The sequence below is a fragment of the Urocitellus parryii genome, chromosome 5 (genome assembly GCF_045843805.1).
Source record: "Urocitellus parryii isolate mUroPar1 chromosome 5, mUroPar1.hap1, whole genome shotgun sequence".
NCBI classification, from domain to species: Eukaryota; Metazoa; Chordata; class Mammalia; order Rodentia; family Sciuridae; genus Urocitellus; species Urocitellus parryii.
The window spans coordinates 6,730,732-6,758,162 of NC_135535.1; the positions used below are offsets into that span (position 1 = coordinate 6,730,732).

The following is a 27,431-nucleotide window of genomic DNA, read 5'->3' on the forward strand; positions in this document are numbered from 1 at the left end:
CCCCCTCTTTTTCTCTTTTAAAAAAAAAAATCACCTGTAATACTACCCAAAGAGAACCTCTGTAATATTTTGGTAGATTTCCTTTCAGGTTTTTTTTTTTTTTTTTTGTATGCATGTAAAACATTTTAATGAAATTAAGAATGTACCTATACATTTGTATTTCTTGGTTGGTCAAACAGTTTTATATCATAAGTGTTTACCCACATCATTAACTACTTTAAAATTTTAACTTTTTAAGTGACTTGATATTCTATCATGTTAAGGTACCATAGTTCATCTGGTGTGTTACTGATGTTTTCCTCTTAGAAATTACAGTGCAAGGGGCTGGGGTTATGGCTCAGCGGGGCAGCGTTCACCTAGCATCCCTGGGTTTGATCCTCAACACCACATAAAAATAAATAAAATAAAGGTATTGTGTCCAACTACAACTAAAATATATATATATATATATATATATATATTTTTTTTTTTTTTTTTTTTAAATCACAGTGCAAGCCCGGCACCGAGGCTCACTCCTGTAATTCCAATGGCTCTAGAGGATGAGACAGGAGAATCGCAAGTTCAAAGTCAGCCTCAGCAAGACCCTGAAGACCCTGTTTCAAAATTAAAATACAAAACAATAGGGTTGGGGATGTGGCTCAGTGGGTAAATGCCCTGGGTTCAATTCCCAGTACTAAAAAAAAAAAAAAAAAAAAACAGAAAGAAATCACAGTGCAGGGGCCTCTTGCTTTCAGGTCTAACACTGTTGATCCTGGAAAGGGGCCACATGTGGGTCTGGCTGTTTCAACGCACATAGGCTCCATCTGTCCCCTTCTTTCTTGCAGATTGTTTGCTACATGAGGAAAACTTCTCGGTGAGGTGCCCCAAGCACAAGGTGAGTTAGAGGCTCCCAGAGCCTGTGTTCGCAGTGGGGCTTGGGGTGGTTTCCTAACTTAAAGCCCAGGCATCGAGGAACTCATCCATTCTTGTTCCCACCTGCACCTTGGGCTGCTGGCCTGCTTCTGGCTCTGGGAGGGTAGAGAGGCATGATGCTGAAGGGAGACCCCAGGCATAGGGGCTGGCACTATGTGGTGTGGGGGGCAGTGGGGAAGGTGGCGGGGGAGCTGTCCATTCATTAAGAGAGATTAAAAGATCAAACTCAGTGAAACTGACTTGGACTTTACTAGAACCCCAGTTCACAGGTTGACATGTGGTAAGAGGGATCGGAGGCCTGCTGTGGAAGCAAAGGCACTGACTCCAGGGCTTCGGGGAAAACTCAGTCTCTTCCAGGTTGTATTGCTGCAGAAGCAACCTGATGATACAAGTCAGTGGGTACTGCTGCCCCACTTCCCAAAAGAGGGTCTGTTGGCCATCTCTTTGGGAAGGGTGGAAGATGAGGATGTGAATGGGCTGTTTCCAAGGTATCAAGATAGGGATGGAGAGCCCCAGGAAAGGATTGGGTTGGAACCCACTGCCACCCGACATTTCCTGCAGTGACCGCCCTGTCTGGCTGAGGTCACACTGACACCTGGTGGTCACTGGCTGCTCACAGTCTTCAATCTCCAAGTATGGCCAGAAAGTATTACAAAGAGGACATCTGGAGATGTCTATCCTCAAAACACTTTTGAAGGATGCTTATGATTTTTCTTTTAAAAAATATTTCCAGAGGTAGATCATAGGGCCTGACAGTATTCTCTTTATTTTTACTTAACGGTCACATTTTGCCTCAGAAAGCCCTATCTGGGTATCTCCTGTTTGTCATTCAGTACTGACTCTGCTTTTTCTTCCTTTTCCATGTGCTGTTCCTGTCCTCACCTCTGCCCTCCCTGACTCCCACACTCTTTCCTCTGTCCCTGTTATGTCTCCTCATGGCTCTGCTGGCATCAGCCTCCCCTTCCGTGCCCTCTCCCCCCCTTGCAGAACAAGACCGCGAAAGGCAGCCTCAGCACAGAGCAGTCGGAGCGGGGGTGAGGGGGGCAGTGTGCGCGTGGGAATGGAGAGGACAGCAAGCACAGGTGAGTCGGGGCCAGCCAGGCTCCACCACCCCTGCCTGGCTCCCAATGGTGCTGTGGCGTCTGCCTTCCTGCTGGCCCCAGGCTGCACCACCAACAGTTAGTGGTGTGGATCCTAGCACCAGGTGGATAAAATGGCTCTCCAGTTGTTTCTTCACTCCCCAAAATGTGGTGAGGGCTTCAAACCTGTCCACTGCCAGCTGGTCAGGGTGACTCTTTTTTTTTAACTTTTAAAAATATTTTTAGGGGGCTGGGGGGTTGTGGCTTAGTGGTAGAATGCTCACCTAGCACGTGTGAGGCACTGGGTTCGATTCTCAGCACCACATAAAAGTAAATAAATAAAATAAAGTTTAAAAAATATTTTTAGTTGTAGATAGACACAATAATTTTATTTTATTTATTGTTGTTATTTTTTTTATGTGCTGAGATCGAACCCAGGGCCTCACATGTGCTAGGCAAGCACTTTGCCGCTGAACCACAACCCCAGCCCCAGGGTGACTTTCTGAAGTCAGCCCTTCGGGACTGCTGGGGAGCAGGCCTCAGGATTGGTGGTCCTGAGGGCATTGTGACCATCTTTTGGATGACCCTTTGGGCAGGGGACTTCTGCCATCTGCCTGTTGTTTCCTTCTCCTCAAGGGTGAAACCAAAGGTCTCTTCTTTTCAATTGACCACGTTTCTGTAAAGCTTTTAGTATGTTTTCCTTTGAAAAACAGAACATTCTTTAAGTTTTCCTACTTGAAATCTTTTTTCCCACAGTACCATGAAAGATTCCTTTTCGCAGAAGTACAAAGAGAAGGAAAATCCTCTCAGAGATTTAGTAGACTTCAGCATCTGATTTAATTTTACTCTTGAAAATCTCCAGAGATCTGGCTGCACCGTTGAGCATGTGGGGCATGGCCAGCCTGCTCCTGTGAAAAACGGGGTGTAGGGCTGAGGGATCTACAACAGGGCGTCTCCGCCACATTGCTTTCTCACCCTCCCTGCCCCATGCAGCCACTGAGGGCTGAGGACCAGTAGTATATAAAGAGGAGAAAGGAGAAGGGAATGTAGCTGGCACTTGTGGCTGCAGCGGTCCTAGAGGTGTTCTCTGGGGGCTTATTTCTCTCTAAATGGAGGCTTCTGTGTGGCCTCCAGGACTCTCACCCCCATAGCCACAGAGACCGTTCCTCTGGGCAGTACCACATCCCTGAATGTTCTCTGTAGAATCCTGAGTTACAACTAAAAAGGTTTCTGCCTTTCTCTAAAATAACCAATAGTAATATGAGGGAAGTCAAGTTCATCCCAGAATATGGTGGTTTTCCTCCTTAGAGAAGGTGTTTGTTTCTTAAGCAGTGCCCAGTGCTGACCTCAGAGAAGGCCCCTGTGGCCCTGCTGTGAAATAGGTCAGGGCCCAGGTGGGGGCTCCCCAGTGCTTCCTACTGGGGTGCTGAGTGTTTTGCTGTAATGCTTTTCTCTTTGCCTCTTGCAGGGAGCAGGGTTGGCAATGCAGGGAGCAGAGCAGAGCAGGAGAGGTGATTGGTTCTTGGGTCACAGGAACCAAATGAGCAAACGGAGCCCTGTGGACTGCAGTAAGTCGTCCTCATCGGCTACTGCACTTCTAGAAGTCACTGGGCTACTCTTCCTGCCTGTACTCCTGGACCCCTCTGATCAGCCCTCAGAGCAGTGTGCAGCAGTGTGGGTGGTTTACCAATGTTGCATCGGCCCTTTTCTGGGCTGAGATAATGCTGTGCCTAGGCAACACATCTGTGTTGATGCACCTGTCCCAGACAGTTAGAGTCAAGTTCTGTGGAAGACCATGAGAAGAATTTCTGAAATGTGTCCTAGAAGGGCTGGTTAAGGAAAGAGCCATTTGTCATTTAGCACTTTTTGGTTTTGTCCTGAATTCCAGCATGTGTTAGAGAAAAAGAAAGTCTGGGCCTGGTAGGTGGGTCTGGGAATGCATGGACCTCCCAGCTGACAAGGCCTCAGCTCTGGAGCTGAATGATCAGCTTCACCCTCCATCCTCCCCAGGCTGCAGCACTGCTTGAGTGCAGGACCTGGCCCATCACTTGGGAAACCTCAGTTTATTGAGGTTGGAGCAGTCACCTCTTGAGAGAAAGGATGGACACTGCACCCAGCCTCGTCGATCTGGAATGTTCTCTCCATAGGCCATTCCCACAAGGCAGGTTCCTTTTACTGGTTTCTCAGTTCAGCAGTTATACTGAGGGCGATTGCCATCTTTCAGGCCCAGGGTATACTGCTGAATTGTGTAGAAACCCCAGTGATCAGGGACAGAAAATACTCTTGCTCTTAAGGAGTGCTCACCTTGGGGTCCATGGTGAGAACAAAGAACTACCATTATTGGGGACCCAGACAGGGAAGGGACAATGGGGTGTGCATCTGTGTCCTGCCTCCTGTCATCCCACTTTCTCACACAAAGTGTATGGAAAGTCCTATGTGACTGGAGTAAGGACACTTAATGTCTCCATGTTTCAGTTTCTTCTATAAAAAGAGAAGTAACCAAGCTGGGCACGGTGGTGCACACCTATAATCTGAGCAGCTCAGGAGGATCTTGAGTTCAAAGGCTGAGACAGGATCTTGAGCCAGCCTCATCAAAAAGCGGGGTGCTAAGCAACTCAGACCCTGTCTCTAAGTAAAATACAAATAGGGCTGGGGGTGTGGCTCAGTGGTTGAGTGCCCCTGAGTTCAATCCCAGTGCCCCCCCATCCCACCCCCCAAAAATAGTAACAGTGTCAACCATATGAGAATTTGGTTATACCTCAGCAAGTGTTGGGTACACAGGCAGCTGTACCTGGCTGCAAGTTTCTTACAGTTAGAGCTATAGGGGGTCAAGGCAGCAAGGAGACCTTGCAACTGCCCTTTCTATCAGAAAACACGAGGGCTGGGGCTAGGAGATTTTATTCTCCACACCCTACCCCAGCATGTGGGGCTCCTCACAGTTGTTTCTCACCACGCCAAGAATGCCAGAGAGGAGAGGTTCTTGGATAGCCATCTAGTCGGCTGCCTCCTAACATTTCTGAGGTGAGGAAGCAGTGTGGTGGGCCTGTGTTTGCTCACTGTCCTTGTTCTGAGATTCTGTCTCTCTGGCCTCATCTCAGCTAGAGAATGGGGCTGTACAATGGGACTCTTGGCTCTCCTTGTCATGTAGTAAACAAGGAGGCCCCTGGCTTCCTGCCAGGCCCTGTGATCTAGTGGATGAGTAGCAGTAACCATATCCCAACTGATGCTGTGTCCTGGGTGCAAGAGGATGCCACCTACCTACACACCTTCGGCAGACCCTCCATGGAAGGGAAAGGGCAAGACCCTCTCTGCCCTGGAGCTGGGCATTGAACAGCCTGTCCACGGATGAGTGAGTGGCTCTTTCTGGAGCTCCCTCCCTTCTCAGGCTCATCTAGGGAAGTCCTGGGTTCTCCTCCTCCAGAGGAGAAACTGAGTCTGTCCATATTTCCCCACTGGCACCAGCCAGGCTATGGCACCCCTACAGTGGCCACCTGCTCTGCCCAGAGCCCTGCCTCACAGCAGCGGGCAGTCTCAGCAAACTCTGGCCTCCAGTCCTATGTTATCAGAGATCCAGCCAGTCTCCTCTTCAGAGGTTCTTGTCGCATTTGCCTCCTAGCCCTCTCTCCCAAAGGCTATTGGAAGTCACTGAAGAGGCTCTCCAGGCTCCCAGCCACTGGTCTGCTCAGGGCCAGGCTGGCTCCCCCTAGGCTTTTGTGTGTGCACATTTTGCTTGCCTGTCTCCATGTGGGGGCTCCCTCTCATTTTCTGGATGTCAGATTACAAGTTCCTCTTCCTCAGAAGCCTTCCCTTTATAAATCTCAGTCTAAAACACCCTCTTTCCTCACTCTGCAGCCTTTCTAGCTTCACCACATTGTCACATTATATACTTGTGACTGGAAGCTTTGTGAGGGCGAGGGCCGCCTTTGCAGTCTTATGCCCTACCCACAGTGGTGCCGAGTGTGCCTATTAAAGATGAGTGCATCCCAGAGAGGAACGGACTCTTTGACCCTGTCGGCAATCAAGAACAATTCGGAATTAGACTTGTCCACCCAGTCCCTCTCTGGTAGGAATCGAGTGTCTGTTGTAGAGATGAGGTAACCCACTCTGGAGGAATCTTGGCAGGTTGGACAGGGTCAGCAGGTCAAACTGATGGATGCCTGTTGCAGTTGGGAGAAACAGCCTTAGTGTCAGGTGTAGAAGGATACAGAGGTGGTGTCATCCATCCCAGGCTCAAGCCACAGAGTGGAGGAGCCTGGGGAGCCTGAGGCAGCCCAGGATGAAACCCTGCGCTCTGGCAGCTGAGCATCACAGTGCCTTTGACCATCCTCAACGTGGAGTGTCAGAGAGCTCACTTGGCCCAGCAGCTATGATGGGTTTACTGCCTGGGGCCCAGCTCTCTCCTCTTAGCCACATTCCATGCAGTGGGGCACAGAGTCCATGGGGCCCACACAGGAGAGCTTTGCTGGCTATCAGCCCTTTCCACCTCCAACCAGCTATGTTACCGTGGACCACAGGTGTCACCTCCCTGAGCTTCAGCTTTCTCATCTTGAAGAGGTTCAGGCATCTTGGTTTTACCATGAGACAGGACATCTATTAAGCTTCTAGCTCAGTTCCTGGCACAAAGTAAGTCCTTTCTTCCTCTTCTCCTTATGAAAGGAAGAGTGTGGTTTTTTGCAGTACCTGGGATTGAACCCAGGGCCTCAAACATACTGGGCAAGTATTCTTATCACCAGTTGTTTGACTTATAAATTTTGAGACAGGCTCTTGCTGATTTGCCCAGACTCAAACTTGTGCTTCTCCTGCCTCAGCCTGTCAATCTGCTGGGATTACAGGAGTGCATCCAACCTGAAAGAACAGTTTGTGTTTTTGTTTTTAAGTAACTCTGGAAAAGTTTAGGGTCCTTTACCTTCAGGAGATCTTGTGTTTGGGCCAGTCTAATCAGCAAAAACTCCTTGTTTGGAAGGCTTGAGGCAGAAGGTACTGAAGGACTGCCACTGCCTGTGCAACCACTTCCTATGCAACACTGGCACCCAGAGGCAGGTCCAAGGTCAACAACACAGAACCAGCTGGCCAGGCAGACGTGGATGCTGCAATGTGCCTCATTCTGAGTTTGGGGTCTGGTGTGGGCCTGCTATGCTGAGTAGTGAGCAGGATTGGAATGCAGACCCAAGAGGGCTGAGCACTTATGAGAGTGCAAACCCTGCTGTGCCTTCTTCCCACAAGCAGAGTCTTGGAGAGGCTACGTTGGCATCTGACAATTCACACAGACACCCTGGATCCCCAGCAAAATTACCTTCTGATTGATCCTTGAGGTGCCTATTAACTCAGCCCTTGTCATGTTATTTACAAAGGGCCTTTGGTCCCTAAGGAGTGGTATCAGAGAAGGCACAAGGACTTTTGTCTAATGCTGTTTGTCTCCCCTTTCCTGCATCCCTGGCCTCAGGAAAGCCAGATAGGTGGTAGAAAATCTCCCTGGGCTGCTGGGGAGAGGTAGAATGGAGGTAGAGGAAGCATAGATCATTGGGGTGACCTGTGAGGCCCAGAGCCACCTTTAGATACAGGGGGCCCATACTGTGCCATCTGTGTACATTCCTGGGGCCTGGTAGCTAGAGGCCTGGGGTTTGTTTCTACTGTCATCCCAGCATGATGAACATTGTACTACTATCTCTGCAACATGTCTTCCTGTTTAGTGGTGGGTTTTGTCAAGCACTTAGGAGCCTCCTTTTAGCAAGGACAGGTGTATGCACACATGCATGTGAATAGTACAGTCTTAGATCCCCCCACACACCAGCCTTCTTAACTATTTTGCACAATAGTAAGCGTTATGAAACCAGAAGAGGGACCTGCCTTTTCCTGGGGTTTCTATGTTGTTGGAGGTTATCAGAGAGGTTTGAAGCAGAAGCAAGGGGAGCCCCAGGGACACAGTTGCTAGAGAACTGTGAGAGGCAGAAAACAGCAGCAGTTGAGGCCACCATCACCCCCATCTTCTGGTGTAATTTTTCTGGACTGATTACTTGGAAACTGTGGATTCTCTGAGACCCTGGCATGTGGGGTGAAGCATTCTGCATAGGCTCTTGGTACAACCCATCTGGTCATCAGCACCACCTTCCCAAGCCTGGCCTAAAGAGGAAAGAATCTCTTCCTGGAGGCATCGGGGTCCTGAGGAGCCAAGGGATGAATACATTCCAGCTCTTGCAAGCCACCAAAATGGGCTGAGACCTGTCCTTCCCATCAGAGGCTATGGGAAGTGTTCTTCGTTGGTGTGTAGAACTGGCTGTGTCCACTAGAGAAGGCTGTGAAGTGGTTGTGAGAAGTCCTTCCACAAATTGCATGCTCTAGGTTTTGGTCACAGCTACCTTGTGCCCTTGGCCATTTTGAGGACCAAACCTTGCCACTAAGAGCGGGCCCCATGCTCTGGGAGGTGGGCGTGCCCGGAGAAGCCCTCAGAGTACAGCCCAAGCACCTGTGCTGCCTTCCTCCATGCTCCAGGTTCAGAGCCACACAGCAGTGCCACACCGGTCTTGGATGTGTCCCGAGGCACAGCTCATCTACAGAGGGGTCTGAGCATGTGGTCCCTGCTGAAAGCCCCATCCCAGTGCCACCACAGAGCAGGGGCTGTTGGCAATGGGACCATGGAGAAATTCCTGGCGCTCAGCATCTGTTGCTTGTCTTCCAGGTTAGACTGTGGAGATGAACAGGTGGTGGACACTCGTGATGGAATGGAAATCTCCTCCCGTGCTGCCACGCCCTGCCCTGCCCCGCCCCGCCGTGCCTGCCCTGCCAGCACTTCCTTCCCAAGTTCTCACCTCACACTCAAACCAGTGACACCACAGGAAAGAAAGGCCCAAGATGTTGGAATGGCTGTTTCCATGGACACAATCTCCATAGTGACAATGTGGGGGGAGGGGGGAGGGGGGCTGATGGGGAAAGGGGGGGGAATAAAAGGGAGGGATAAAAAAATATATATATATAAATCTATTTTTAGTCTGGAAAGACTTTGTTTAAATGAAAGGTGCGCTATCCCTTTTGATTCTATTTTAAAATTATCTAGTTAACTCCAAATTTGTTCCAATGACAGTGAAATTGAAATGTGAAATTGAACTGAACAAACTCATCTCATAAAGGACGGGGGTGTGGCTTTAATCTTTAGCCTGTCTCACACCAGTTCAGAGAACACTAGACCCCAACCCCAATGGAAAGAGCCAACAAGCCACACCCAAACTGTCCTTTTGTCCGTAGTCTGTGTCAAAGTGGGAAGGTTTTGGGTGGGAGGTGGGGATGGTCCGTGTTTCAAGAGCGGGGGAATGATGTTTAAACATAAATAAATTTTTTTCCTTTCCAGAAACACTATTTATTTATTATTTTTTAAAATTTTTATCTTTTTGGGGGGTGAAATTGGCAGATGCCCTGAGTCAGGCTGTGTCCTGGGTCACTGTGGCTGGTGAGATCTCTTAGGGCCCCATCAAGTGGGCAGTGCAGCCCCGCAGCAGCAAAGTCCAGCAACGGACCCTCCTCTGGGGCCCTCTGTGCTGGGCGCATTCCAGGCATCTGTGTCCTGACACGTGGGGACCCAGGGGACGGGAGGAGGCCTGGACCTCTGTGCCAGAACAGGCAGTGGGACTGGGGGGGGAGCCTCTGTGGGAGTTGTGGGTGGGTAAGCTGACCAGGAACACCCACTTAGCCCTTTCTTCTTTTTGTTTCTATTTTTATAATGGAAAAGGGGGGCCTGTCAGATAAGCAGCCCTATGCTACGTGATTATGTTTTGTTTTGTTTTGTTTTGTAAATTGTATAATTTTAAAATATCTGAGTTTAAAAAAAAAAAAAGAAAAAGTACAAAAAAAAATCTTGTTAAGGCCTTAAGAAGGGGTTAGTGCATCTTTCAGGGGTCACTCTGCCATGGGGATAAAATAGCTGTTTCACAAACAGTTTTATTTAAAAAAACAAAAAACAAAAAAAAATCAGAAAATAATAAACTTCATTTTAACCTTGTTTCCTTTTTCATTTACTATAAAGTGAATGCGTCTCTTCCTTTTCCCACTCCAGCCCCCAAAAGGTGGTCTTGGTTCTACTGTAGAGGAGGCCACCATCAGACCTGGCTCCTTCAACCCCCCACCTCTCGAAGGCCAGGCAGGCCTTACAGCAGAGCCTGAAACCAGCCAAAGCCCAGGGGTCCACTGGGCCACTCCCTCGGGCCGGTAGAACTTACCACCTGTGGGAGGACAGGCAGAGTTCCTCAAGTTGATATAAGGACATGTTTCCAATGAACATTAATTTTAAAAGATTATAAAAAAAATAATGTAATGTTAATGGAGGTTTTTTTAGAGAACAGAAATATTGGAAGGAATGTTGTGAGGTAGAAATAAGCAATTATAAATGAGTTCTTGTGTGCTCATCAATTTGGGACTGCAGAAATGGCAGATTAATTTCATTTTAATGGCCGTATCAAGCAATGTGGTCCATTTCTCATTTTGCTCTGCCAGGATGGAGGTGTGGGTGGGTGTGCTGTGTCAGCCTTGGGACTATGCTCAGGCAGCTGAACAGGACCTGCATAGAAATGATGGCTTTTGAGCTGGTTGGCTTCCCATTCTGGTCTTGACTTCGCATTAACACAGTTAAAATGAAATTGATAGATTTCGGGTGTCAAGTCCTAAGCCACAAAACTTGAAAAATACGCATCTTGAGGAAAATATTTTCCTGACAGCAAATGTTTGTCACTTTGCCTTTTATTCTTTTGTCCTCTTTTGATTTGCTGATGATACGTGACCAAGGCACTCCCGAGTGTTACTGGGCTTCAGAGATGACCTTGAGCTAGGGAGTGGCCCTGTTGCCCATTTCCCTCTGGACTCCCATTTTTCTAGCTTCTGCCTCACCTCAGCTGCCTTTGTGCCTTCCAGCTCCTGCAGCTTTTGAAGTCAGCGTGTGTGTGTGTGTGTGTGTGTGTGTGTGTGTGTGTGTTAATATGACTTTTTAAGAGCAGTTTTAGGTCAACAGCAGTATTGATCTGAAAATGGAGTGTCCTGCTCCCCCCACACACAACCTCCCCCTCTGTCAACATCCCCACCCAAGTGGTACATTTGTTAGGACTAATGAATCTGCGTGTACCTCATCATTGCCCGTCAAGTTCACAGTTCACATTAGGGTTCTCTCTTGGGTGTACGTTTTATGAGTTTGGACAAATTTATAATGACATATATCCTTCATTATGGTCTCACACAGGGTAGTTTCACTGCCCTAAAACTCTGCTCCAACTATTTATCTCTCCCTGCCCCTACCCCTGGCAACCACTGACCTTTTTATTGTCTGCATTGTTTCACCTCTTGAAGAAGGTCAGGTGGTTGGAATCATACGTTATGTGGCCTTTTTAGATTGGCTTCTTTCTTTCATTTAGTAATATGCATTTATGGTTCCTTCATGTATTTTCACGTGTTCATGGTTCATTTCTACTGACAAATAATATTCTATTGGTCTGGATGTACCACAGTTTATCCATCCACATGCTGAAGGGCATCTTGGTTGCTTCCAGGTTTTAGCAATTACAGATGAAGCCCATATAAACTTAAAGTGCAGGTTTCTATATTCTAAGTTTTAGGATCGATACCAAAGAGCACAATTTGGCTCATAAGGTAAGAATAGTATAGTTTTTGTATGAAACTGCCAAACTGCTTTCCACAGTGGCTCCTCCATTTTGCATTTCCACCAGCAGTGAATGTGTGCTCCTGTTTCTCCACATCCTCCCCAGCATTCAGTGGTGGTGGTGTTCCTGATCTTGGCCATTCTTAGAGGTGTATAGTGGCTCTTTTTTAAAAAAGTAATATTTTTTTAAGCTGTAAAAAACACAACAACATGAGTTGGAGCAAGTGGTGGAGCACTTGTCTAGCATGTATGAGGCCTTGAGTTTGATCCTCAGCATCACATAAAAATAAAGGTTAAATTACTTTTAAAAACATATGAAATGAATCAACCTGTTTTTAGACGTAGATAGCTTAGTAGTGTTGAGTATGTCCAAGATGTGCAACTGATCTCCTGAACTGTTTCTTCTTGCAAAACTAAAGCTACCCATTAACTCCCAAAGAGACTGGTCCATCTCTGGAGTTTTCCATTTCTTATTTCTGAGAGTATTCCACTGCCTGTAATCTCCTGCTCCCCCCAGTGCCTGCCTGTGGAACTGCATCTATAAAGGCAGCCCACCTGGTATCAAGACAAACCAGAAGGTAGAACACAGTCACCTTCTCCTTTCTGTCTCCAGGGAGGAGCTGGATGGAATTGGGAGTTTATGCCTGTCAGGGAGAAGGGTAAAGACCAGGAAAATACTCTGTACTGGCTGAGTACTACAGTCTCCTGATTTCTAGAATTCTCAAAATGGTACTTTGGTGGGATATATCTCCCTAGGGAAACAAGGGCCTAGAACTTCTAGTCAGCCGTATGGTGAGGTGCTGGGTCTCACCACAGTGACAGAGGGCCTGTCAGTACTCAGCATATGTTACCCTATGACAGATCCCACTGTGGTTCCAGGTTGGGAGGAGGAGTATTTTTCTAAAGTAATAAATTCTAGAGAATTTCTGTACTGGCCATTAACAAAATATCCTGCAGAGAGAGCTAGAGTTGGGAGTGTGGACGTGGATCCTAATGCTGTATTGTGATTTTAACCTCATTATGTGATGTCTCCTCTGCCTTGGGGACATAAAACCACCTCCCTGTGGTGGCTGAGGAAGAATAATAAGTTGGAGCATGTGGGTTGTGACCATGAGGGCCTGACACATAAGTGCCAATCATTGGAAAGCATGGACCTCCTTACTGCAGGGTTTTCTCATGGCTGCCTCATCTTGAACCACAGGCCTCTGCCATGAGGAGGACGCAGCCTGAACTACAGACAAGCCTGTCGCTGCCCTTTGTACCCTCATTAGGATGACTGCTTGAAGGAAGGCTTGACACCAACAAGCAGGGGATAGACAAAGGCCACCATGTGACAAACATTCAGACCATCCTGCCAGTCTGCCACGCTTCTCTGACAGTTACGGGAAGGAAGTTGCTGCCAACTAGGCAGAAACCCTCAGCTGAGCCAAATGGGAGGCCACAGACCGGACCTGAGAAGTCCCCCGGGTGTAAGTGGATCTTGCCTTCCCGGTCGGTTGAGAGGCCTAAAAACTGGTCTCCACTGAGGCCAAATTTGCAAAGCCTCAGACTCCAGCCACCTTCCTCCTGCTACCCCTCACCCACTCACAGGACTTCCCAGTGGCACCTTACCCCACAGCCAGGTTGCCTTGGTCTGAAGGTTGCCCGTCAGTCCCTTCGTCTCTGCCAACAATGTCCCCCATGTCCCTCAAAGAACTGCTGGCATGGCATTCAGCTGTCTGATCTTTCTGTGCCTCTTCTTGAATGTGGGCTTCGGAGAGGACACACTGAAATTTCCAAGATCCACATGTGATCCATGCCCCAGTACCCAGCCCTTCAGGACCAGCAAGTCCAGTTTATGTGGCACCTGTCCACTGGCTGTCACCTGGAGAGGGCAGGAGAGGCAAGGACCTGTGCAGCTGCCCCTGCATCTGTCCTGCCCTGGCCCCTCCCTGCACTCTCTGCCTGCACAGTCATCAGAGCAGCCTGGCTCCCAGCAGAGGGCACAGGGCAGCCTCAGTTCCTTTATAAGGGAAGGGCCCTGACTGAGCACTTAGGGAGATGACAGGTCCTGGGTGGTCCCAGGTGCCTGGAGTGACAAGGGACACTAGGTGTTCTCAAATCCAGTGGACAGCAGGAAATGATGGGGCTGCTCACGGGGCCTTTGTGTGGCCATGGCCGTCTTCCTACTCCTGGTGGACCTGATGCACCGGCGCCAACGCTGGGCTGCATGCTACCCGCCAGGCCCCCTGCCACTGCCCGGGCTGGGCAACCCGCTGCAGATTGACTTCCAGAACATGCCATATCCTCGGTACAAGGTGAGGGAGATGAAGTGGCCCTCCAGCAACAGACATGGGTGGTGGAAAAAGCTACAGGCTGTACAGGGAGCTGGGCCCTAAAAGGAGGCAGGTTTGAGAGGCTTCATGGGAGAGGGCACTCCAGAGCCCGAGGACACACTGAACTTTCCAAGAGCAAAGGTGTGGGAAGACAAAGGCCAGGAGGCAGGGCAGGACTTGGCAATGGGTCTGGGATCCTGTGGGACAGGGTATATATTATGTAGGCCCCAGTCCCTTCTGAATCTATCAGAGGGAAAGATCTTAGGGATGGGGGGGGGTGTTGAGAGAGGAACAGTGACCAATTCTTTGGCTGCAGTGGGGCTTGCGCTTCACTGCTCACCTCTGTGAACCTATCTCCTCTGTAAAGTGGGATGCTAGTGGTCCCCATGGACAATCTCTGGCCACCTCTGGCAAGGACATAGTTAGGTGGTTGGATCCAACGTGAGTTTCTCCACCATAACAGGTGTGACCCACCAGCATCAGGACACTAGATCTTGGGCAGGGGAGGCAGCTCAGTGGTAGAGTGCTTGCCTAGGATGGCTGAGGTCCCAAGTTGATCCCCATAACTGCAAAAAAAAAAAGATACGAAGAGTCTTCCTTGCCCTGTTTGAGCTGAGTTCCCCAAGACCTGCCCAGTGATCTGGGCCTTGCATTTTGGCAGGGACCTCAGTTTGATGGGCACCCTGACCTTTTGCCTACAGCTACGGCACCAGTTTGGGGATGTGTTCAGCTTGCAGCTAGCCTGGAAGCCCGCGTCCTGGTCAACGGACTGGTAGCTGTATACGAGGTGCTGAAATGCAGCAAGTATACTGTTGACCACCCACCAATGCCCACCTACCAGCACCTGGGCCTTAGGCCACAGTCCAAAGGCAAATGGCGAAGGGGGTGAGGCAGGGCCTGATGGGGTGGCAATGTCGTTAAGGCCTGGGAGCAAAATCTGGAAAAGAAGGCTGTGCAGATCATGGTCAAAGTCTGTGGGCAGGCAGAGGTGGGCAGGTACCCATGGGAGGAGTGCAATGGCAGGGGCAGTGCCAAGGAAACAGCCAGCTGCCCTTGGATAGGTGCACATACCCGCCCATTCCCACAGGTGGTCCTGGCAACTTATGGACCTGCCTGGCGCGAGCAGCAGCACTTCTCCATGTCCACCATGCACAACTTTAGCCTGGGCAAGAAGTCCCTGGAGCAATGGGTGATCGAGGAGGTGCCTCTGTACAGCCTTTGCCAACAAGGTGATGGGCTGAGGATGAGATGGGCAGGGGCCACACTCTGACTGGCTGCTCCCTCCCAGGACGCCCATTTAGCCCAGGTCCCTGCTGAACAGAGCAGTGTGCAATGTGATCTCCTCCCTCATCTACGCCCACCACTTTGAGAATCATGACCAACGCTTGGCCAAGATACTGGGCCTTCTGGAGGACACCCTGAAGGAGGAGTCTGGCTTTATGCCAGAGGTGCTGGGCTCAGGGGAGTCTGAGTCTGTTCAGGGTCACCTTCATGCCGTTGGGCCTCCAAGGAGGAAGATTAGCATGCAGGGATGATGGGAGAGGGCATCCTGGAGAGGACACACTAAGAGGGAAGGCCTGGAGGTGAGCACATCTCCAACAGTAGCAGGACAGGTGGGCCAGGGTCAGAGGGCTCCAGGAGAGGAAAATGAGCCCGTGCCCGCTGTCCAGCTAACACACAAGCTCGAGATTCCCATGGCGGGCTGCTCCTTCGGCAGCCCAGGCCAGCAGAGAGCTTGGAGGCTGGCTCTGGGGAGGGAGCTGGTCACTGGGTGGGACAGGCAGGCCCGGGTCCACCCTGGAGGAGGCTGGGACCTGAGTGTGTTCCAGGATAGTGAGGAGCACAGGAAGGACCCAGGTCCCCTCTGTGGCTGTCACAGGTGCTGAATGTGTTCCCAGTGCTCCTGCGCATCCCAGGGCTGCCTGGCAGGGTCTTCCCTGCACAGAAGGCCTTCATGGCCATGGTGGATGAGCTGTTGGAGGAGCACAGGATGACCTGGGACCCAGCCCAGCCACCGGGAGACCTGACTGACGCCTTCCTGGTGGAGGTGGAGAAGGTGAGGTGGGGCTGCCTGAGACGGGCTAGGGGACGTGGGCTGAGGGTCCTGTGAGGCCTGAGGCCAGGCAAGGTGGGACCTGTGCATCACCCACTAACCCAGCACCAGGCCTGGGTCATTTGGTGGCTTCCTCTCTCTCTACACCAAATCACCCTCTGCCTGGTCCAGGCTAAAGGGAACCCTGGGCAGCTTCAAGGATAAGAACCTGCACGGGACCTTGTCATCTGGCCCCACTATTTTAGCAGCAAGGATGCTAGAATCTTCTGGGGCCAAGGGTTACTTCCAAGGGTTCAGTGTGGACCAACTAGAGTCTGCCCAGCCTGGTTCTGTGGAGGGGTCCTTATGTCCCCCATCCTAGGACCTGCTCATGGCAGGCACCTCCTCCAGGGGACGATGCTCATCACCAACCTGTCATCTGTGCTAAAGGATGAGACCGCCTGGGAGAAGCCCCTCCGCTTTCACCCTGGACACTTCCTGGATGCCCAGGGCCACTTTGTGAAGCGGGAGGCCTTCATGCCTTTCTCAGCAGGTGCCTGTGGGGCCTCCCTGTCCCTCCCCAGGGCTCCTTGGAGGGGTGGAGGCCAAGGACAGGCTGACTGAGCCAGCGCCCTCCACAGGCCGCCGTGTGTGCCTCGGGGAGCCCCTGGCCCGCATGGAGCTCTTCCTCTTCTTCACCTGCCTCCTGCAGCGCTTTAGCTTCTCGGTGCCCCCTGGACAAGCCTGGCCCAGTGACCGTGGTGTCTTTGCCTTCATTGTTGCCTCATCTCCCTACCAACTCTGTGCTGTGCTCTACTAGAAGGGGCACCAATTCCCCAACCTGCCTCCAGTTGGAACCCTGATGTACAATAAGCCTGTCTTGTGGCTGCCACTTGATTTCTTGGTCCAATCTTGACCTCTGACTAGCTCCTGTCTATGATGGAATCATCCACATCTTTTATGACTGGTTTATTTCCCTAAAGGTAATGTACTCAAGGTTCGTCCATGCCGTAGCAGGCACCAGGGCTTCCTTCCGTTTTAAGCAGGTTTTCCCAGCACCGTTTCTGGAAGGGGCTGTCTTGCCTGTGGAATGGTGTCGGCACCGTTGTTGGAAATCGTTTGGCCACACGGAGTGAAAGGGTTAATGTGGGGAATGTTCTGAGGACTGTGTTGTCAGGGGATTCCTTGTTTGCAGAACCCAGGGCTTACCTGCATACACCAGAGGGTGCAGCCCCTACACACCTGGGCCAGGCGGTAGCGCCTCGTCCCCCTCCTAGCCACGCCTGTGCGCAGGTCACTGTATGGATGGTGGAGGCAGTTGTGCTCCGTGTTGAGTTCAGTGTGACCAGGTGATAGGAGCATTTCAGCTCCATTATCACTGTAAGCCACTGCCCAAGGGCATGTGGCCCATATTTTACTGCAAGGTTGATACACAGCGTGAGGGCCGTTGGAGCTCATTTCTGGGTCTTCTATCCTTTCCTGTGAATGCCTTTCTGTACACCAGTACCACACTGTTCTGATAAGAGTAGCTTTGTCTAGAAAGTCCCCGGCAATAGTTTGACACAATTTTTTTATTTTATGGTAGAAAAGTGACAGTCCCTCAGGAGAAATTTTACTTCAGATTTTGAATTTTGATCTTTCCTTAAGCCAGTAATATGCAATAGGAGGCTCTCTGGTGCTGACAGAGACAGCAGGAAGGTGCAGCTCCCGGTAGGCCACACGGTCCTGAGGCCACACCAGGCGCTCAGCACGGCGCTGCGCAGCGCTGATCTCAGTAGGGGAAGGGTGGCACAATCATTTCACCCCAGGTGGGTCCTTCCAGATGGCACCCGTCACAACTCAAGGAGCAGCAGCACTATTTTGAAATCAGAAAATGTGAGTCTTCCAAGTTTTTTTCAAGACTTCTTTGGGTATTTGGGATCCCTGGACATTCCATGTGAATTTTAGAAAGGGCTGTTTCAAAACACAATGTTGGTATTCTCAGAGGGACTGCATTGAGTGTGTAGGTGACGTGGGCACTATGGACACGCTAGCAATATTTTATTCTAACCCATTAACAAGGAGGGATTTCTTTCCATTTCTGTGTCAGCCTTAATATCTTAAATATCCTATGTCTTCTCAGCAGTGCTTTGTAGTTTTCAAGGTCCGCATCTTTCATTTCCTCAAATTACTTAATTGCTAAATTTTATGCATTGCCTGTTTGTTTCTGTAATTTCATTCTCACATGATTCATTGCTAGTTTATAAAAGTATAGCTGAGCATGCCCATCTGGCGTGGAGGCTGAGGCAGGAGGATCGAAGTTCAAAGTCAGCCTCAGCAAAAGTGAGGCGCTAAGCAACTCGGTGAGACCCTTCTCTAAATAAAATACAAACAGGGCTGGGGATGCAGCTCAGTGGTCAAGTGTCCCTGGGTTCAATCCCCAGTACCACCCCCCCCCCAAAAAAAAGTACAGCTGATTTCTGTGTGTTTACTTTGTGTCTTCTGCTTTCCTGAATTTGTTCCTAACTTCTGAGACTTTTTTGTGAAACTTTCATTTTTCCCCAGTAAGGGGTCCTATCCGTGCCTGGACAGAGATGGTTCTCTCTCCTGTCCATCTGGGATGCCTTTTCTCTCTTTTCCTCAGTTGCCCTGATTGGGACTTCAGGAACGGCCATCATTGCTGCTCTCCCACTGAGCTACATCCCCACCCCTTTTGATTTTTGAGACAGGAACTGGCTAAGCTGCTGAGAGTCTTCCTAAGTTGCTGAGAGAGGCCTTGAATTTGTAATCCTTCTGCCTCCACTTCTGAGCCTCAGGGATCCCAGGTGTACACCTGGCTCTTATTCTGTTCCTGAATTTATAGTAGAAGCTTGGAGTGATTTTAACTGAAGGGATTTTATACATGTGTTATGGGGTTTTGTTCTGGTTGTTATTGTTTTTTTGAGTATGGGGGACTGAACTCAGGGGCACTTGACCACTGAGCTACATTCCAGCCCTATTTTGTATTTTATTTATAGATAGGGTCTCACTCTATCTATAAATAAAATACAAACTCTCGATCCTCCTGCCTCAGCCTCCCAAGATGTTGAGATTACAGGCGTGAGCCATTGTGCCTACCTAGAGTGATGGTTTGTTCTATTTTCCCCCGAAGCTCATGTGCTGAAAGCAGGTTCCCAATGCACCAAGGACCAGAGGTGGGATTTTAGGCAATGATAAGGGCTCAGATCCATCATTTGATTATTCCATGACAGCCAAACGGACTACTGCGGGTGGGTCCTAGTTGGAGGAAGGCCTGCCGGGAAAGCATCTCTCTTCTCCTGTCCCTGCCCCCTGCTGCCCGGCTGTCACGAGCTGAGCAGCTTTCTTCCGCCTGCCCTTCTGCCTTGGACCCAGCCAACCAAGGGCTGAATCCTCTGAAACCATGAACCCAAATGAATCTTTCCTCCTCTAAATAGTTCTTGTCAGGTATTTTGGTCACAGTGACAAAAAGCTGCTTTATTATGTTGACTTTTGTTATGAGTTTAATTATATTGAGGCAGTCTCCTTTCTTCCTAGTTTGCTGAATGCATCATGAAAGCACGAGACTCCTTTCAAATGCTTGTCCTGAGTCAACGAGGTGGTCCTGTGGTTTTGGTCTTCTGTCCTGGTAAGGGGATGTATGACATTGATCGATGCTGATGTATCCTGGCATCCCAGGAATAAATCCCACTGGTGGTGGGTTCTAATTTTTTTGTAATATACTGTTGGAAATCTTCCCACCGATGTCCCTGGGCTCTACAGCTCTCTTTCCTCGTAGCATCTTTGTGTAGCATTAAAATACAAGCAACGTTGGCTTTGTAGATGGAGTTGACAAGTGTTTCCTCCTCTTAAGTTTTTGGGGAAATCTAAGCCGGATTTGTGTTCGTTCTGCTTTAAGTGGTGAAATTCTCCAGTGAAGCCACAGGGCTTTTCTGCATCGGGAGACCTGACTACTGAGCCGATCACCTCACTACTGAAGGATCTGTTCCGATTTCTTCATGTTTCAGGCTTGGTACATTTTGTTTCTCTAGGTCTTTGTACATTTCTTTCCCACCATACTATTGTTTAAAATATTCTTATATTCCTTTTTATTTCTGTAGAATCGGGAGTAACGTCCCCACCTTCAGGTCTGATTTTGGTAATTTGCGTCTTCTCTATTTTTCTTCTTCCATGTAGCAAAGGTTTGTTAATTTTGTTCACCTTTTTGAATAACCAGTTTGGGTTTTGTGGTCTTTGTCTTTTGTGCGTCTGTCTGTGTGTGTGTGTGTGTGTGTGCGTGTGTGTGTGTGTTACTAGAGATTGAGCCCAGGGAATGGAACCACCATCAGACCCAGCTATGCCTCTCCTCGGTCTATTCCCAAAGGACTTAAAATCAGCAGACTGCAGGGACACAGCCACGTCAATGTTATAGCAGCTCAATTCACAACAGCTAAACTGTGGAGCCAACCTAGATGCCCCTCAGTAGATGAAAGGATTAAAAAATGTGGCATATATACACAATGGAATATTATTCAGCAATAAAAGAGAATAAGATCATGGTGTTTGCAGGTAAATGGATGGCACTGGAGAAGATAATGCTAAGTAAAGTTAGCCAATCCCCAAAAAACAAATGCTGAATGTTTTCTCTGATATAAGGTGACTGGCCCATATGGGGTAGGGAGGGGGAGCATAGGAGGAATAGATGAACTCTAGGTAGGGCAGAGGGGTGGGAGGGGAAGGGCGGGGGCTTGGGGTTAGCAATGATGGTGGAATGTGATGTGTTCAAGTTCACTATCCAAACCACATGTATGAAGACATTAATTGTTATGAACATACTTTATATATAAACAGAGATATGAAAAATTGTGCTCTGGGCTGGGGTTGTGGCTTAGCGGGAGAGCACTCGCCTACATGGATGAGGCCCTGGGTTGGATCCCCAACACCACATAAAAATAAATAAATAAAGATATTATGTCCAACTACAACTAAGAAATAAAATTAAAAAAAAATAAAAATTGTGCTCTATATGTGTAATAAGAATTGTAATGCATTCCACTGTCATGTATTTAAAAATAAAATCAATTAAAAGAATTCATCCCATACGTCTCTGGAAAAAAAAAAGAGAGAGAGAGATTGAGCCCAGGGGTGCTCTGCCACTGAGCTACACCCCCAGCTCTTCTTTATTTTTATTTTGAGACGATTGTTGTTGTCCAGGCTGATCGCAAACTTCTCATCCTCCTTCCTCAGCCTCCTGAGTCACGGGGTTACGGGGGCGATGTTACAGGCATGTGACACTGCACCTGATTGGATTTTGTCTACTGTTTTTCTAGTCTCTACTTCATTATATCTAGTCTAGATTTAAATATTTCCTTTTTTTCCCTTCTAGCCTGGGATTTAGTTTCCTCTTCTTTTCTTGTTTTTTATCATATGTAGTTAGGTTTTTAAATCACAATTTTTTCCTCCTTTTAAAAAAAATATGTAGGTGTTAACCATTATAAATATCCTGCCAAATACTACTTTTGCTGGATCCGATATGCTTTGGTGTGTTTGTTGTCTTTTTTTTTTTTTTTTTTCGATACTGAGGATAGACCCCAGGGGTGCTCTACCACTGAGCAAAGTCCCCGGCCCTTATTATTATTTTTTAAAATATTTATTCTTAAGTTTTAGGTGGACACATATCTTTATTTTACATTTATGTGGTGCTGAGGATTGACCCCAGTGCCTCATGCATGGTAGGCGAGCGCTCTACCACTGAGCCACAACCCCAGCCACCCAGCCCTTATTATTTTGAGACCAGGTCTTGCTAAGTTTCTGAGGCTGGCCTCAAACTTGCAGTCCTCCTGCCTCAGCCTCTTGTGTTGCTGGGATTACAGCCATGTGACACCATACCTGGTTGTATTGTCTTTTTCATTTAGCTCAAGTGATTTTTTAAATTTTCCTTGTCCTTTAATCAATGACTTAAATTATTAAGTTTAGTTTCCACATATTGGTAAATGTTCTGGTTTTCTTTGTTTTTGATGTAGCATAGTGATTAGAAGAAATACTTTAAATAATTTTGAGTTTGGGGAATTAAGGTTGCATTTTGGCCTAACATATGTTCTATCACAAACAGGTGCCATGTATACTTGAGAAGGGTATATGTTCTGCAATAGCTGGCTGTTGTGTTCTATTAGGTCCAACTGAATAATACCATTGTTTCAGTTGCTCATTTCCTTACTGACCTGTCATCTAGTTGTTCTGTGGTTATTTGCATACAGTCCTACACCATTTAAGCTGTGGGAATACTTTCTGAAAATGCATCATCAGGTGGTTTTGTTGTTGAATGGAAAATTTTGGAGATGAGAAACTCATAACTTTTGGTTGGGTACCTCTCTGTGTAATGTGATGAAATCTTTTGCTGTGCTGCTCCTTCTATGTAGGACCACTAGGAATTATTCTTTTGTGCAGTGTATCCATACAGTATGTACTACCTGCCTGTTAGTCTCTTGATAGTGGTCTCAGGGATCAGATGGACTGTCACAGTGTTGTAGTGCTTGTGTTCAAGCAACCCTTATTTGACTTACTAATGTTCCCATAGTACAAGGTTCAGTGACGTTGGCAATTCAGATGTGCCAAAGATGAGCCATCAAATACTTTTTTCTGTGAAAAGGTGAAAGTTTGTGACTTATCAAGAAAAGAAAAACAATCATATACTGAGGCTCCTATGGTTGGAATGAATGTTCTATGAATTAAATTGTGAAGAAAGAATAAGAAATTCAGCAATTTTGCCATCGCACCTCACACTGCGGAAGTTGCAGCCACAGTGAGGGGTAGGTGCTTAGTTAAGATGGAAAAGGAGTTAACTCAGAGGATATGGTACTATCAATGGATTCACGCATCCATTGTCAGATTCAGGATGTATCTCAAAGAATGGGGGACCACTATTTTTAATATAGCTATATGAAAATTCTGGGTTTTTTTTTTCTGGTCCTGGGAATTGAACCCAGGGACACTTCATCACTGAGCCACATCCCCAGCCCTTTCTTTCTTTCTTTAAAACGTTAGTAAGTCTTTCTTTTAGTTGTAGATAGACACAATACCTTTATTTCATTTATTTATTTATATGTGGTGCTAAGGATGGAAACCAGGGCCTCACATGTGCTAGGTGAGTTCTCTACCTCTGAGCCACGACCCCGGCACCCCCAGTGCTTTCTTTAGAGACAGGATCTCACAGAGTTGCTTAGGGCTTCACCAAGTTGCTGAGGCTGGCTTTGAACTTGTGATGCTCTTGCCTCGGCCTCCCGAGCTGCCATGATTACTGGTGTGTGCCACTGTGCCCAGCCATTCTTTTTAAAAATTGGTTCTTTCTAGTGGCACATGACAGGAGAATTCATTCTGACATAATTGTACAAGCCTGGGATGTATGTTAGTCTAGCTAGGAGCCCATTCTTATGGATATACATGAAGTAAGATTCACCGAGGTGTGCTCATATCCGTGAACATTCTTGACTGGTATTTTTAGTGTCTGGCTTACCTCAGGGATGGTTTCTGTTAAATTCCTTTATTTTCTGTGAATGGGCCATAGTTTCCTTGTCCATTTTGGAATTTGGGGGGAATTGATGGTCTGAAGGGACTGCAGTGCAGCCCTCCCACTCCTCAGGGAAGCTGAGCTTCATTTTTGAGGCCTGGACCTATTCACATGGAGCTTTCTACATTTTTTTTTGCGAGAGATCTATCTCCTGTTGTGTGAGGATCTGAATTTTCTGTTCCATCATCCCTGAGGTCAGTCAATGACCTCACACAGATTTCCTTAAATGTCTGGCTCTTAAGAGCAAAAAAAAAAATAATTAAAATTAAAAAGAAAAGAAGAAGAAGTCACTGTCTGACTCCCTGACGGGTGCTTGTGGGAAAAGGAGCTGCCAGAGCCGGGAGCTCCCCAGCCCAGGCAGAGGTCTGTGGGTCCTTCAGTGTCTGCCACCCTGCCGCAGCACAGCCTCACGTTTGTGGAGGGCAAGGTCCTCACCCACCCTGGGACCAGCCACGTGGTCCAGGAGCTCAGGCCATTCTCTGCCCAGGAACAGGGGACTGGATGTGTTTGCACAGACTTTGTCCTTAGCAAAGAGCCACAGCCTCCGCCTTTGCCAGAGCTGCCTTGGTTGCAGTCCTGACCAGCAGGAGGCCGACTTCTCACGTGGTGGATCCTGATCATCTTTTCTAGTTTCCTGGTTATATCCGTGGAGGGGCCCGTCCCCGAGTTCTCTGCCCCACCATCTTGTTGGATGTCATTTCCCTAGGGACATTTTTAATCACTGATTCAGCCTCTTGTTACAGATACCTAATTTGCTGTCATACAGGTATTGCATGTATTATTTCTTCTGAAGTCTGTTTTCTGCTGCTATAACAGAGTAACCCAGCATGGGAAATTTATAAGCAGTAGAAGTGTGTGAAGCCCACAGTTCTGTAGAGTAAGTAGTCTATGGTGGAGCCAAGTGTGGTGATGGCGCACACCTATAATCCCAATGAGTCAGGAGGCTGAGGCAGGAGGATCACAAGTTCAAAGCCAGCTTTTTCATCTTAGTGAGACCCTGTCTCAAAATAAAAATAATAAAAATAACAAAGGACTGAGGGTGTGGCTCAGTGGTAACGAACCCCAGGTTCAATCCCCAGTAAGTACTACCCCCCAAAAAATGGTCCACAATCAAGGGGCTGTCTGATGGGGACTTTCATGCTGCATCATATAGTGGAAGGGCAAGTGAGTACATGTAGACAGAGAGAGAAAACTGGGCCAAACGTGCTTTTATGATAAACCCAATGTTGCAATAACCAGCCCCCTATGATGATGTTGGCATTAATCTGAACACGAGGGCAGAGTGCTTGCGACCATCTCTTAATACTGTTATGCTGGCAGATAGATTTCAACATAAAATTTGAAGGGGACATTCAAACCATAGCATGTGTAGTAGGTTTTTTTCCCCCAACACTCTAATCAAACACCTGAGACATGCTATGTTATAAAGAAAAGAGGTTCGTTCAGCTCCCAGTTCTGGAGGTTCAAGAGCCTGGCATGAACTGAGTTCTCATGAAGACCTGATGGTGGGTGTCATCACATGGCCAGAGTGCAGAGGAGGCATGCAGGAGAGGTGGTGTCAGCGGACAGGAAGCCACGGAGACAATTCAGGGTCTGGATTTTTAACAACTTGCTCTGTGGGAACTACCCAATGCTTTACGGCAAGCCCCCCAGTGACCTTGGGACCTCACAGCCTCTCTGATGGCCAGGCTGAGGACCGAGCCTCCAACACTGAGTGCTGGGGACAAACACGTCCGGCCCTCTGTTCCTGGGAGCCCGCCGTGACCTCTCCTTTCCTTTCTGACTCACTCATTTGAGTCCTCCCTTCTCTCTGCCACGTCCCTCGCACTTCTGCTCTTCAGATTTTCTGCACTTTGGAGGAAATGGACATGGCTTCCTGGGCTGTTTGAGGCTGGGGACGAGCGTGGGCTCCCGCCAGCCCAGCCAGCCTCTAACAGCGCTGCGTTCTGAGCTCACTGAGCTCTGGGTGACTCACCCCGTTCTCAATGAGCACTTAAAGATGTCCCCTGCTGGAGGAGTCCTTGACACTCCTCCTCCTCTTTCTCTTTCTCTTCTGAATTCTCTCTCTCAGAACCTCGGAAGTCCACAGGAGACGCTGGGATCAACACAGAACTGGGGGTGCTGGGGACTGGACCCGAGGCACATCCTGACTGCGCTCCGTCCCAAGTCCTTGTTGAGTCTTATCTCAAGTTGCTGAGGCTGGCCTAGAACTTGTGATGCTCCTGTTTCAGCCTTCCGAGTGGCTAGGATCCCAGCCCTGCACCACCAAAAATCGTTAATCTCCCAACACTCCTTGATTTTTATAGCATGACGGTGACAGGGGACCCCAGCAACAGGGGATCCCTGAAACACAGCATGCGTCACGAGGGTAGGAGGTTTCAGATGGAAACGTCATACAGCAATCCAGCGGGCACACCTAGACAACAGGCCAGCCTCGTCCTTGGGAGTTCCACTGGACATTTAAATGAGGGGACAAACCAACCCCTGGTCAGACTGAAGGGACTCCAGCTGTGCCCTCTCGAACAACGGCTGCGTGTCTGAATCAGCAGTAGCACAGCGATCTGTCCCGCAGACAAGCTCACCCGTTCTGCTACACTCTTAACCAAGGTCGCCACTCCTCGTTTGCGACACTCACAGTGCATAGATGCTGATGATGTAAGCACCTGTTCCAGTTGCCCGTTTCTAGCAGAGTCGCAGAGACAGGGGTTCATTCCCCCAACACGACGTGAGACACAGGTCCAGAGGGTGTCCAGTCCCAGATTCACCCCTGAGCCCTTGTGTCCAGGATTCTTACTGGGGTTTGGTTTTGGGGGCATGGAGCACAGTGTGGCTGCCATTAGCTGCCAAGGCCCCAGCTCTTCTAGAGGTCAAACGGATCCAGCCAGACTCAAGATCCCACAGACATCAACTGCTAGCCTAAGCTCCTGGCACGGACCAAGGCTGAAGGAAAACACAGACCCTGGTGTCAGCCGGCGAGTCGAGGGCACATTAGCCACCCCACAGGATGGTGAAGTCCAGGTAAGGCTTCGCAAGGTCCAGGGCTTGGGTCCCGTCACCCTGCTGAGTTCACCCTTCGGCTCACACAGGCTCAGCCCAGAGGCCCACACATCAGAGCCAAGTGAGCCCAGCCACACCAGAGGCCAGCACCATGGTGTCTTTTCCTTGTCACATCCGACCTGCCACAGAGGGGAGAACTGAGGGAAGTCAGTGTTAACACCGAGGGGGGTCCCCAGGCCTCAGAAGTCCCCCTGAGAAGGGCTGATGGGAGCCAGGAGCAAGCCTCCTCCCTAAGCCTCTCAGGTACCAGAAGGCATGATTGGCCTCCTCCCTGGCCCTGCCCAGTGCTGCTACCCAGGCCCCTGTGCAGGGAGGACTTTCCTCTCAGGCCACGACAGGCTCAACTCGGGATGCCATCCTCCGGTGACCACATTGGGCAGGGCCCACGGGCTTCGCCAGGAGCAGGGAAAGAGCCCAGTGGGCTGCAAGTCTGCCCTAGGCACGGGGTCAACCTTGGCCCCGTGTGTCAAAGAGGTGGGCAGAAGAGAGGCAGCTCGGGCAGCCGAGAGGAAGGACCCTGCTTCTAGACCTCGCCTTCCTCTGTGCTACATGACCCTGGACCGTCCCTCCCACCAGGCTTCTCTTGATCTTCTGCCACTGAGAAGGTCACACCAAAGGAAGCCCTGTCCTGATTTCTGGTGTCGTTTCTGGGCCTGTGATTTTTGCAGGTCCACAGCCCCTAACTGAAGGCAGGGACTGCTGTCCTCCCCCCTCTGACCCACCCTTGAAACGTCTCCTCTGGCCTGGGCAGGCAGGGAGCACCGCGGCGTGTCTAAGGATCATCTGCTTAGGGATCAGCCTGGGATGGAGAGCCCCAGACCCTCGAAGCAGAAGCCACCAGAGGACACCAGAAGTCACC

General features: G+C 49.1%; 1 protein-coding gene and 1 pseudogene across 6 annotated transcripts in view; both read left to right on the top strand.

Moving 5' to 3' along the window:
• The window catches only part of Tcf20 (transcription factor 20), a 102,972-nt gene extending 83,407 nt beyond the window's left edge, over nucleotides 1-19,565 (top strand). For 2 of the 6 annotated variants that reach the window (XM_026394294.2, XM_026394295.2), the window contains exons 4-6: nucleotides 825-874; nucleotides 1,867-1,994; nucleotides 8,668-8,895. In XM_026394294.2, the coding sequence (XP_026250079.1) occupies nucleotides 825-874; nucleotides 1,867-1,950 (134 nt within the window). In that variant the 3' untranslated portion in view covers nucleotides 1,951-1,994; nucleotides 8,668-8,895. Of the gene's footprint in view, nucleotides 1-824; nucleotides 875-1,866; nucleotides 1,995-8,667; nucleotides 8,896-19,506 lie in introns of those variants that run through there. The other 4 variants (XM_026394297.2, XM_026394296.2, XM_026394298.2 and 1 more) reach the window with 4 other exon arrangements.
• LOC144254857 (cytochrome P450 2D20-like) lies at nucleotides 13,773-16,197 on the top strand (annotated as a pseudogene).
• Nucleotides 19,566-27,431: the final 7,866 nt, after the last annotated feature.